The sequence below is a fragment of the Hyla sarda genome, chromosome 1 (genome assembly GCF_029499605.1).
Source record: "Hyla sarda isolate aHylSar1 chromosome 1, aHylSar1.hap1, whole genome shotgun sequence".
NCBI lineage: Eukaryota > Metazoa > Chordata > Amphibia > Anura > Hylidae > Hyla > Hyla sarda.
In genome coordinates this window covers 583,890,936-583,903,471 of record NC_079189.1, presented here as the reverse complement: position 1 = coordinate 583,903,471, position 12,536 = coordinate 583,890,936, and the positions used below count along the sequence as shown (strand labels likewise).

Genomic DNA, 12,536 nt, shown 5'->3' with positions numbered 1-12,536 from the left:
GATCGCAGGGGTCCCGCCGCTGGGGACCCCCACAATCAAGCATGCAGCACCCACCTGTAAGCACTGCAGGAAGCGCTGGAGGCTCTCAGTGTTATGCCTCCCAACCACGGGGATGGAGTATCATGACGTCACGATACTCCGTCCCCGTGGTTGGGAAGCATAACACTGAGAGCCTCCAGTGCTTCCAGCAGTGTTTACAGGTGGGTGCTGCATGCTAGATTGCGGGGGTGCCCAGTGGCGGGACCCCCGCGATCAGACCTATTATCCCCTATCCTTTGGATAAGGGATAAGATGTCTTGGTGCCGGAGTACCCCTTTAAATGTTTGTCTTGGTTATGTAGCACAGAGCCAGGAGGGAACACATTTAGTGCGCTCTTCTTCTGGCTCATTCTAGCAATCAGTCAGGGTATAAACACTCAGACCCAAAATTTCAAAAAGTTATTTATTTATTTTTTTAAAGTTATTTAAGTAACAGTGACTATTTTTAAAGCAGCAGCATAAGATAAAGTATATTTAGGTATGAGCGTGTGTGTGTTTAGTGGTGTCTACAGCTTGTGCAGTCCCTACTTGTTGGACAATACATATTTTTCAGGGTATCCCCCTGCTGATACCCCCAGTGGTCAGTTGTAAACTAGCAGTTGCTATCTCCAACAACTTCCATAGCCAATGAATAAATAAAATGACAACATGCGCGACCGCTGTCCCGATTCCAACAGAAGACTTGGGACCCCATTCTTGAGATCTTAGGGGTTTGCTTGCCCTTGGTAGGAGAAAAGTTTTACTGGATGGTAAACCCCTTTTAAAGGTTTACTCTGGGGAACACATCCCCTATACTCTAAATAGGGGATAAGTGTCTGTTTGCAGAGGGTCCAACTGCTGTACAGGCTCGCCACTCATGCTAAACTTACCATTCAGCAGCTTATCCCCTGAGCTCCCTGGGCCTCACCCTTAGAGACATGCTTGTGTGCCGGACCACTTAGTCAATCACCGGCTGTGTCCTGTTTCAGGGGGGCCAGAGCTCTCAGGAGTATGGGAAGTTTAGTCCAAGAGTCAGGGCCCTGCACAGGAATTCATGGGGGTCCCAGCGATCAGACACATATCTCCTATCCTGTGGATAGGAGCTAAGTAGTGTTCTGCGGAGTTCCCCTTTAAATGTTCAATCTTCCTACAGAGGAAACCAGGATAGGAGTAAATTAAATGGGTATTGCAGGGAACTAAACGCATAGCTTATGCTTTCCCTTTTATCAACCTACTTTATTGTCTAAATATAATTTACAAGCTATATAGTTCAGTTTTCAAATGCATGAAGAGAGGAAAATACATCATCCAGCCATCCACTCTGTCTCTCTGTCCAAATATTTCTCTGAAAGCGGCCCCCACCCCTCCTGAGAGACATAGACCATGTGGTTTCTGCCCTGCACTGATGAGTCATTATCCCTTTATTGCTGAGGACTGGTAGGTGTGTTCAGCCTTATCCAATCAGACACTTAACCTCTCTCTGCTGCTCAGAGCAGGAGGGTGGGGCTGCTGTCATAGAGTAAGCTGGCTGACATAGAGCTGCAATGATTGCTGGGAGATGTAGGCAATATGGAAAGGATGGCAAAGAATATCAAGCAGACAGAGCAGACAACAGGGGCCACAGGAGCCATGTTGTATATCATGAATTTCATATCAGGCAGGATGATTCTTAGGGAACATATCCAGGTAGTGTGGAGGCTTTGGAGCTTATATATCTACTTCCCTGGAGTACCCCTCTTCATGATTGCACTGTATTTTAGTGCAGATTCTATGCAGTTTCCAATACAGTACATGCAGTAGGAACAATCCATGCAAAATGGAGGGCATGCTGCTGACTTTTTGATCTACAGCATATCAGTTATGTATGAAATTGTCTTGGATTTTTTCACCCTTTGCCTTTCTCATTTTATCTTTACTTTCCACTATATCCTCAGGCCTCCATTCCATGAGTCCATCGCCTACTGTGAAACCGAAGCAGAGAGATGGAGAAGCACCGCTCAGCTGGACAATGAAACGTTTCCTGGACCCGGCTAGTCGGGTGAGAGCGCAAATATTTTGCAGGTTACAGGGCCCTCACTCACATTAGTGTTTTTCTTTATTTTTCACACACTCCTGGTCCCTGACTGCATAAACTGCAACACAACCCTTCATTCTAAAGCTCCTTCATTCTAAAGCTGACTATACACACTCAATAGCTGTTGGACTAACGTTTACTCGGCCGACCGCTATGTCTATTGTTACAGATACATGAACTTTTGGCTTGACTGTGTGCATGTTTTCTGATTGGAGAGACGATGGGTAGGCTGCTACCAGACTCCTCCAAGAACAAGAGGATCAGACAGTTGAAATCAAACAATGCTGATCCTTCTCTCCCCGACACCACCTGTCTTGGGGAGCATAAGGAGGCCCCTACACGTTAGATGGTTAACAGTCCTGCAAAAATCAGTGGGTTCATCCAACTGTTTATTAATAGGCTTGTATAGGTCCATGTAGTCTGGTAGACACTGGATCTGTAAGTGATGTTTTTTATATATTCAAAGACAATAAATAAATATTTGAATAAAGTTTTTTATATTAAACATATATATATATATATATATATATAATTTTATTTTTTTTTTTTAACTTGGTGAAGGTTTTTTGTTGTTTTTCTTGTGGTCTATCTTAGACCAAAAATAGCGAATTGTTCACAATAAAAAAAAAGCAAAACAAAAAACTGCAACATCTGTAGAGACTCTGTTGCAATGTTGTCCTTGTTTCTTCCTGACAGGGCTCTGTAAGTTCTGAAGGGGAGCTGTCCCAGTACTTCTCGCAGGATGCCCCCAGCCAGTCGTCTTCATCTGACATCGCGGTGACTGGTTCTAGTGACGAAGAGCAGCTGCGGGCGAGGAGTGCGAGCAACTCAATGGAGGAAAACACTGCTTCTTTCAGCGCTGCCAGTAAGATTTCCTTCACCATGTTAAACACACTTTGTCTATGTGTTGATAAATCTGTCGTTTCCTTAATACTCACAGTGCACCTGGCATCCGCTCATTGATGTATGTGTGATACTCCTGGCCCAAAAATCTCTTCCAGCTTCATTATAAACCATTTCTCTATGTTGATATTGATACCATCCATACAGCCATAGTGGATATATAATAGATAAGAGTTACTTAGCATTTCACGTGCAAAACAGTATTTTTTATTCTTCGTACATCCCGAGTGGGCTAGGACGCCCTGGCCGGGCTGCGTTTTTAAACTGCATGAAGAATAAAGAATATAAATGAAATGGTAAGTGCCTCTTATCTATTCTCATGTTGATGTCTTCACAAGTATATGCTACTAAGATGAGCACCGCCACACTTGCAAAAAACTAAGCCACTTACCAGACCCTGGATTTGCTGTATACTGGTCTGAATGTGTCACAGGTTGTTCCGACATCTATGTCTGTGTTCTCAGACTACCATAATTACTTGCTATTGCAGAAGGCCCGCTGAGTCTCACAGAGCCTGGTGCAATTGCAACTTGTGCACCACGTATGTGTTAGCCCTCAGCTGAATATTCTGTTGGCCGACAGCTATCTCTCTCGATCTCCCGATTCTTTTGGCCGACAGCTATCTCTCCCGATGTCTCCCGAACCTGTAATAATATTACATGTTATGTATACTAGACATTTGTGGATAGAACGATAATCCAGGGATTTATTCTGATGCCATATTGGAGTCGAAAATACATTTTACTCTGTCATGGGGCGATTGGTTTGAGCCTCATGGGGGCTTTTGCCTTCTTCTGGATCAACACAATAGGGTTTTAATTCACTTTGGAGATGGTGTGGCACTGATGGACCCTTGTCTTTTTTCAACCTTACAAACTATGTTAGGACTATGTTCTATACACATATAAATCATTGTTCATGTGCTCTTTGTAGAGATAGGAGGGGTAAGTCGCTGCTGGACTGCTCTAGTGGTGGCTTATTTCTCTGAGTATAATAGGATTGGGCAGGTAAAATCTGACATGCTCGATCCTTTTCTATCCTCAATGCAATCTGTCAGAGGAGTCAGAAGACAGCATAAAACGCAGCACGATCCTGGGACTCCCACTGAATCTCCCCCTGCTTTCCCCATGTGTATAGGTAGAGACACAATCACTCAGGGCTTGGAGAGTTCCGAGCAGTGGCCAGGTCCCGCCTTAATGACTACTTACCCATGTCCCAGGGGCTATTTTAAACTGTGATTGCTCTTAAATCTTAAATGCCCAAGCGTATATTGTGCCGGGATTGCGATTCCTGCACCTTTTATGTTGTCCATGGCAGCAGCATAAAACGGATGACCGGGTATGTGACAAGCATAGAATCATAATTTCAGTAAAAAAGAAAAGGGTGAATTACATAGTGAACCTTTAAAGGAGTACTCCGGGGAACTCTCATCAACTCTCTCATATCCTTTCCCTCTCATCAACCTATTTAATTGTCTAAATATCATTCATTAGCTGTATAGAGCAGTGTCTCCTCTTTGGTTGTCACTTACATGCATGAAGTGAAGGAACTACATCATTCAGCCATCTACTGTCTCTCTCCAAATCCTTCTCTGAAAGCCGCCCCCACTCTCCTCAGATACACAGACCATGTGGTTTCTGCCCTGCACTGATGAGTCATGCTCTTTAATGCTGATAACTGGGAGGTGTGTGAGGTCTCAACCAATCAGACCCTGAACCTCTCTGTGCTGCTCAGAGCAGGAAGGTGGGGGCTGGCAGAGCAGAGCTGCAATGATTGCTGGGAGATGTAGGCAAAGGGAGAAAAGGATGGCAAAGAATATCAAGCAGCCAGAAAAGACAACAGAGGCCACAGGAGCCATGGATATCAGGCAGGATGGTTTACAGGGAGCTTGGAGCTTGTGTGCAAATTAAAGTCATCTTCTGGTTTTATCTATTGACGCACAGGACTTTATAGATAGTGGTTAAAAACAATGCACCCGGCTTGGTGCGTCTCTGGATACTTGTAGAAAACATGGACAATCCAGCACTTAAATGAATGCAGCTTTATTCCAAGTTAGCAGAAGATAGACTAAATCACACCTGCACAGACCACCCATTCACATCTTGACGCGTTTCAGGCGCATGCGCCCGAAACGCGTCAAGATGTGAACGGGTGGTCTGTGCAGGTGTGATTTTGTGTATCTCCTACTAACTATGAATAAAGCTGCATTCATTTACTTGATGGATTGTCTGTATTTTCTACAAAAACACTGATCTAATGCATATGGACTATTTGCCAATTCCATCTAGTAATAATCTCTGCTGAGAGTTGTAGTTTTGCAGCAGGAGGAGGCTGCTGGTTGGGGATCAGAGATTTAGCGTACTGTAATAATCTGGACTATATTGCAAATTCCATCTAACAGTTTGTGAAGTCAGGGGTGTGAGTCACGATCATGGCCCGAGAAAGGTTGTACATGTCACAAGTATCAGAATAAAAAAAAAAAAAAAACTTTCCTAAACCGTTTTAAGAACCCCCCCCCCCCCCCAACACTATTATAAGCGAATGGAAAATAGATTTCCTCATAAGCCAAGTGTGAGCCCATAATAATATTCATGGTGCTCAGCTCTTTCCAGTTCACGAATGCCATGTGAGCTGGAAGGGGCCCTCACATAGATTAAAAGAATTATTGTGGTTTCCATGAATTAGGGCCAATCACCAAATATTTTCTTGGGGGAAAAAAAAAGTATTTGTTGTCTGAGTCTAATCGTCGCCCGCCAGACTCCCGTGATCTACCCAGACTACAGAATGTTTGTACGTGAATGATTATAGGCAAGAAAACTATAGAAGTGAAATAAAAAAGGTCAACCAGATACTTATAAAAGGTGAAATGAAAGCACAGATTTAGCTCATAAATCTAGATTTTCCTAGCTTGTGACGGAAAATATTAGTTATATGAAGACAGGAGGCGAGTATCTTATGCATTAATCTTTCTTTATTAATGCCCATAGCAGAATTTTTATAACTTCTTTTTAATAAAATTCAAACAAAAACTACAACTCCCAGCAGTCCTAGCAATGCTGTAAGCCACACCTAGGCTGGTGGCCCCTATATAATGGACTGCCTCGGGATGATCCTCCTCTTTCTTGATGCGATGAACTCAGCAACACTGGAACACGATAGCCATCCGGAACACCGTACCGCCACTGGAGCTTTCGGCCAGCCGGCCCGCACTTCCCGACTCCAAGTCTGGAACCTCACCAACAATTCTATCCCAACGGGGATTGTAACGGAGGGACGTCATCCCAACAGGGGATGAAGAAAACTGAAGAGCTGCACGAACAGGTCAATCACCAACGTGGACACGTCGTCGATTTTCAGTAACCTGAGGAGAGACAAAGACATCCGTCACAGGGTTGGGTTGGGAGGGAAGATACTCGCCTCCTGTCTTCATATAACTAATATTTTCCGTCACAAGCTAGGAAAATCTAGATTTATATATCAGACAGGAGGCTCATATCTTATGCAGGTTCAAAGCCAGCAACCAGATAAAATACATACGAACATAAGCAAAACATCACAAAACCGACATGGAGACATGTTCCTCCGGTCTGAAGTAGAAATGACGAAAGGTAGATTCAGAAGACCAGTCAGCCGCCATTAAGAGATCAGCAAGGGAGCCACCCGTCGTGACCACTTTAGTGGCCATAGCGCCCCTGGATGAGTGTGCTCCAAAAAGGGACACGTCTATGCCCGCCATTTCCATGGCGGATCGGACCCACCGCGCCAGGGTTGCGGAGGTGACCGGATGGTGAGGCTTGACATAAGAGACAAGGAGTTGAGAAAAGTCAGGAGAGCGCAGCTCAGCAGTGAGCGACTCGTAAGTTTGAAGGCAACGAACAACACAGAGGCGTGGATGTGCTGGAAAATAAGGGTAGAAAACTGAATGCAAACTCGTTTTGGTCCTGCGTACCACCGAGAAGTTTACACCTCGAGGCGAGAATTGACGCCTAGAGATGTCCAGGGCTCTAACATCCGAGACTCTCTTAATGGAGACCAGGCACAATAGGACCGTTAGTTTGTAGGACAACAGGCGCAAAGAAAGCGCCTCATTGTCCTCCCAGCCGGAGAACATGTCCAGCAATCGGGAAACATCCCAAGTGGATTGATATTTTGGACGAGGAGGACGCTTAAATCTTATACCGCGCAACAACCTACACACCAATGGGTGTTTGCCAACCGGCAATGAGTCCACCGGGTAGTGATAAGCGGAAATTGCCGACCGGTACACGTTGATGGAGCTGAATGATTTACCGGATTCAAAAGAATCCGCCAGGTAATTTACTATTATGGATATAGGCGCTTGTATGGGATCAACCTGTCGTTGATCACACCAACGCACCCAAAGTCTCCAGGCTGATCGATATGCCGATCGAGTCCCGGGGGCCCAGGCCAGGGCGAGTAGGTCCCTAGCTGATTGAGAAAGGTCGCCGTCTGTGTCCGGCACCCTGAAACCAACCACGCTAGGAGAGTCAGGTTGCCCTCCGCTACTAGAGGGTGGATACACCCGGTTGGGTTGGAGAGAATTTGCGGGAAACTCGGCAGTAACCTGGGATAATCCAAGGTCATCCCCAGAAGGAGGGGAAACCAGGGTTGTGTCGGCCACCATGGGGTGATCAACACAATGTTCGCCCTCTGGTTCGTTAGATGTAGAAGAACTTTGGGGATCATGGAGAACGGGGGAAACGCATAGTGCGTTCCCTCCGGCCATATTTGGCGAAAGGCGTCGACCGCGACTGCCTCCGGGTCTGGTCGCCAGCTGAAGAATCGAGGAAGATGATGATTGAGTCGTGAGGCAAAGAGATCTATGCTCAACGGACCCCAAAGGAGATTCAGCTGAAGGAAGATGGAACGATCCAGACGCCAATCGCTGGAGTCCAGGAGATAGCGAGAATTCCAATCGGCTACCGCATTGGAAACCCCTGGAATATATTCTGCCAACGGTACGATGTTGCGGGAGAGACAGAAGTTCCAAAAACCCTTCGCGATGTCGGCAAGGATCTTGGATCTGGTGCCCCCCAGGCGGTTGACATATTGCACCGCCGCAACATTGTCCATGCGTAATAATACGCAGCAATTGGAGACCTCCGACAGGAAGCTCTTGACGGCAAATGATGCCGCCAGAAGTTCTAATGCATTGATGTGGAGGAGGGTTTCCTCTGAGGACCAGGTCCCTCCTGTAGTGGCGTCTCCAAAACGAGCGCCCCAGCCTAGGCGGCTCGCATCCGACTCTAGAATGAAGTTCGGACTGGAATTGAAGATCGTCTTGCCATTCCATTCGACGGCATGACGTAGCCACCACCGCAATTCTGCCGTGGCCTCCGCATCGAGGGGTATCTCGTCTGCGTACTTGAGGCCTTGCCGAAGATGAAGGATTTTGAGTCTCTGGAGGGCCCTGTAGTGAAGAGGGGCCGGAAATATGGCCTGAATGGAGGCCGCCAAGAGACCCACCAAGCGAGCTAGGGTTCGCAACGACAAAAAGCCTTTGCGCAAAACTGCCCTGATCTCTTTGCGAATGAGAGCCAACTTTGCTTTGGGCAAGCGCAATACAGCTTGATTGGTGTCCACCAAGAAACCCAAGAACTCCAGCTCCTGTACAGGGGCGAGGACTGATTTCTCGTGGTTGATTAGAAATCCTAGGCCTTGTAGGAGAGAAAGCGTCCACCCCAAGTGGAGAGAGGCTTGGTGCTTTGAGCGAGCCATGATGAGGATGTCGTCCAGATAAATGATCAGACGAACCCCTCTGCTCCTCAGGGAAGCCACCACCGGTTTCAATAGTTTGGTGAAACACCAGGGGGCAGACGAGAGACCGAAAGGAAGGCAAGAAAATTGCCACATCCGATCTCTCCAGATGAAACGGAGTAGTTGTTGGGAAGCCGTGTCCATGGGGACGGTGAGATAGGCGTCTTTTAAGTCCACCTTCACCAGCCAGTCTCCCGTTTGAAGAAGGTCCCGAAGGCAATGTATGCCCTCCATTTTGAAATGTCGATAGGCGACATGTTGGTTGAGATCCCGAAGGTTTATCACGGGGCGGAATCCGCCTCCTTTTTTCTTGACGAGGAAAAGGTTGCTGACAAACCCCGGGGATGACGGGTTGACCTCTACAACCGCTCGCTTGGACAGAAGGTCTTGCAATTCTTTGTCTATGAGGGTAGTGTTTTGAAGTGAAAACCGGATGGGAAGGGGTAGTATGCCCAATTCCGGAGGGGTGAGAAGATCTATATGGCAACCCGTTATAGTCGTGAGAATCCACGGGTCTGCCGTAATCGCAGACCAGGCGTGGATAAAATACTGAAGACGGCCCCCAACAGGAATGTGTGATAGTGGAATGGGTGGAACACTTACCGGTAGGAGGGCGAGATCGGGGATATCCTCTGCCTCCACGGCCGCGCCACGGTCTGCCCCTGGGCGGGAAGAATGGCGCCGGTTGAGCCACTGGCATGGTATAGGAGGGTGGAGCCTGGGGATACAGCGGTGGAGCCGTTGCCCTGGAATACGGCCTGTATGAAGGGGTCCGGCCGGCAGAACGGCCCCTATTTCTGCCGGCCCGGGGGAAAACCTTGTTGGCCCCTGATTTCTTTAGAGAAGTTTGGGCCTTGTCCAGACTATTGAAAAGCCCAACAAATTTGTTAATGTCTTTTACCAGGTTATCCCCAAAAAGCATACCCTCTGCCGAGGGTCCTGGTTCAGTTTCGGCTAGGTGGGTCAATTGCGTGTCAAGCCGCATCAGGATAGAGCGCCTGCGCTCAGTAGAGCACGCTGTATTGGCGCTGCCGACCAGACATATGGCCCTTTGGGCCCACCCCCGGAGTTGGGTCAGATCCACGGGTTGATCTGCTGCAGCGGCCTGTTCTGAAAGGTTCAGGATCTTTGTGAGTGGGCCTAATAGGTCTAAGATACGATCCTGGATGGTCTTTAAAGACCGTTCTACTCCTTTTTTCGGGAATTTTCCCGACTTACCCAGATATTTGGCTAGGATAGGGTCTACTTCGGGGGTAGCGACCACTTTCTTAGGTATAAAAGGTCTGGGACATTCCGCCCGTAATTTGTTACGGTTAGTCCTTTCAATGGCCCTACGAGCCCAGAACTCCACATACTGGGATACATGAGGCAACGGGGTCCAGTCACCAGAGCGAGGATGGGATATCGCGTCTGGGTGGAAAAATGGTTCACCTAGGGCATCTAGGAGTACCTCACCCTGTGGTTCAGGGTCGGCGTTGGTGGTGAACGCCGAGGGCCCAGCATCCTCATCTTGGGAATCAGACTCGGAGACCGAAGTCTCGCCCGATCCATCATCTGATTCCTCGTCAGAGGGTTCTACATATGAATCGGGCTTGGCCCGCCTGGCGGACCTCTGCCTCTTTGGTAACTCCCTGAGGCCCAGGGGTCGTTTAGAGTCTGTGGGATGCATGGGTCGGCAGACCGTGGGGGGAACTGCCTGTGGCATATTATTTACTTCCCCTGCCGGGGAGTCAGAAGCCGCAACTGTATGCTTCCTTTTCTGAGAGGCTTTACCTTTCTTTGAAGGCGGCTCATCGCTGTGAGACAGCGGAATAGGGGTCAAAGACATCACCTGATGTGGGCCTGTTGGAGCAATAGCTGAGGCCAGGGCAGCTTGAACGGACCTATTTATGAGTTCCTGTATTTGGGCTGCACTCATGAACTGTGCTGTATCTAAATTTAAGTCATCCCCCCCAGTGGGAGCAGATGTGGAAGCATCAGACATGGTAGGTATTAGTAAGTAATAGCTAGGGGAAGAGAACTGACCGGCTAACAAGTATCCTGACAGTTCAAAAGTAGTTGATAAACTTATTATATATATAGGGCTTACTGGGGAGAAACAAGTCCAGGCTCCGACCTCCACACCGTCAGCACTGCACTGGCGTTACGGTGGGAGGAGAGCCGGAGGTCTAGAAGGACGCCAGGGACGAAGTCTCGCGAGACTACGTCTCCTGGAATCACTATTGGCTGTGCCCGGGACCGCCCACTAAAACGTCAGTGGGGAACCGCCCATAGAACCAGCAAGGGCCGCGCCGAACGACGCGGCCTGACGAGAGGACCCGCCCCCCGCCCGCGCGCGCGAAAAGGCGAAGGAGAAGGAGGACGGGAAAAGCGCAAGGTAAGATGGCGGAAAAGGGATAGCTAGGACAGAGAAAAGTAATAGAAAGGAAAGGAAAGCCGCGAAACGCCGCTACAGGCAGCGATACACAGAATAATGAAAGTAAAACAAAATAGTCAATTAATTATAAATAATTAACAATAAATAAATATGAGTAAAGAATATGAATAAAGAAATATGAATAAAGACAGAAATATGAATAAAGAAAAAACACTATATATTGAGGGAGAAAAGACAGCTCCCTCAGCTATAAAACGCGAAATATAACTGAAAGTATATATGTGGAAATGGAATCACTTATCTGAAATCTGCTATGAGCAGAAAGAAAGAGGAGGATCATCCCGAGGCAGTCCATTATATAGGGGCCACCAGCCTAGGTGTGGCTTACAGCATTGCTAGGACTGCTGGGAGTTGTAGTTTTTGTTTGAATTTTATTAAAAAGAAGTTATAAAAATTCTGCTATGGGCATTAATAAAGAAAGATTAATGCATAAGATATGAGCCTCCTGTCTGATATATAACTATCAGTCGCCTCCTTAAAGGGGTACTTCGATGGAAAGCATTTATGTAATTTTTTTTTATCAACTGGTGCAGAAAGTTAAACAGATTTGTAAATTACTTGTATTTAAGGATCTTAATCCTTCCAGGACTTATCCGCTGCTGTATGCTCCAGAGGAAGTTGTGTACTTCTTTCCAGTCTGACCACAATGCTCTCTGCTGACACCTCTGTCCATGTCAGCAACTGTCCAAAGAGGGGAGAGGCTTGCTATGGGGATTTGCTCCTACTTTGGACATGGAGGTGTCAGCAGAGAGCACTGTGGTCAGATTGGAAAGAACTAAATAGCTTCCTTTGTCGTATACATCAGCTGATAAGTACTGGAAGGATTGAGATTTTTTAATACAAGTAATTTACAAATCTGTTTAACTTTCTGGCACCAGCTGATTTAAAAAAATAAAATAAATAAATAGTTTTCCCACCAGTGGACCCCTTTAAGATACCAGATTTGCTCCTTGAGTTGTATGAGAGTTTTTTTTTTGTTTTTTTGTTTTTTGTTTGTTTTTTTGCAATCTTGTGCAAAAATATCAGTAATTAAAAAATCCAAAAGTGAGACTAAAAAATAAATATATGAATATAAAAAAATACATAATAAAATAATGTTAGTAAAAGCTTTGAATGTGTATGCCAATTGTAGGATTTAGAGATGAGCAAAGTTACAGTGATTCGATTAGTCATGAACTTCTCGGCTCGGCAGTTGATGCCTTTAGCCTGCATAAATTAGTTCAGCTTTCAGGTGCTCTAGTGGGCTGGAAAAGGTGGATACAGTCCTAGGAGAGAGTCTTCTAGGACTGTATCCACCTTTTCCAGCCCACCGGAGCACCTGAAAGCT

General features: G+C 46.7%; 1 protein-coding gene across 1 annotated transcript in view; it reads left to right on the top strand.

The window, feature by feature from the left end:
- The window catches only part of PDZD2 (PDZ domain containing 2), a 412,983-nt gene that overhangs the window by 338,639 nt on the left and 61,808 nt on the right, over positions 1 to 12,536 (top strand). Inside the window, exons 17-18 of the mRNA XM_056545144.1 lie at positions 1,952 to 2,055; positions 2,788 to 2,956. Of these exons, the coding sequence (XP_056401119.1) occupies positions 1,952 to 2,055; positions 2,788 to 2,956 (273 nt within the window). The remainder of the gene's footprint in view (positions 1 to 1,951; positions 2,056 to 2,787; positions 2,957 to 12,536) is intronic.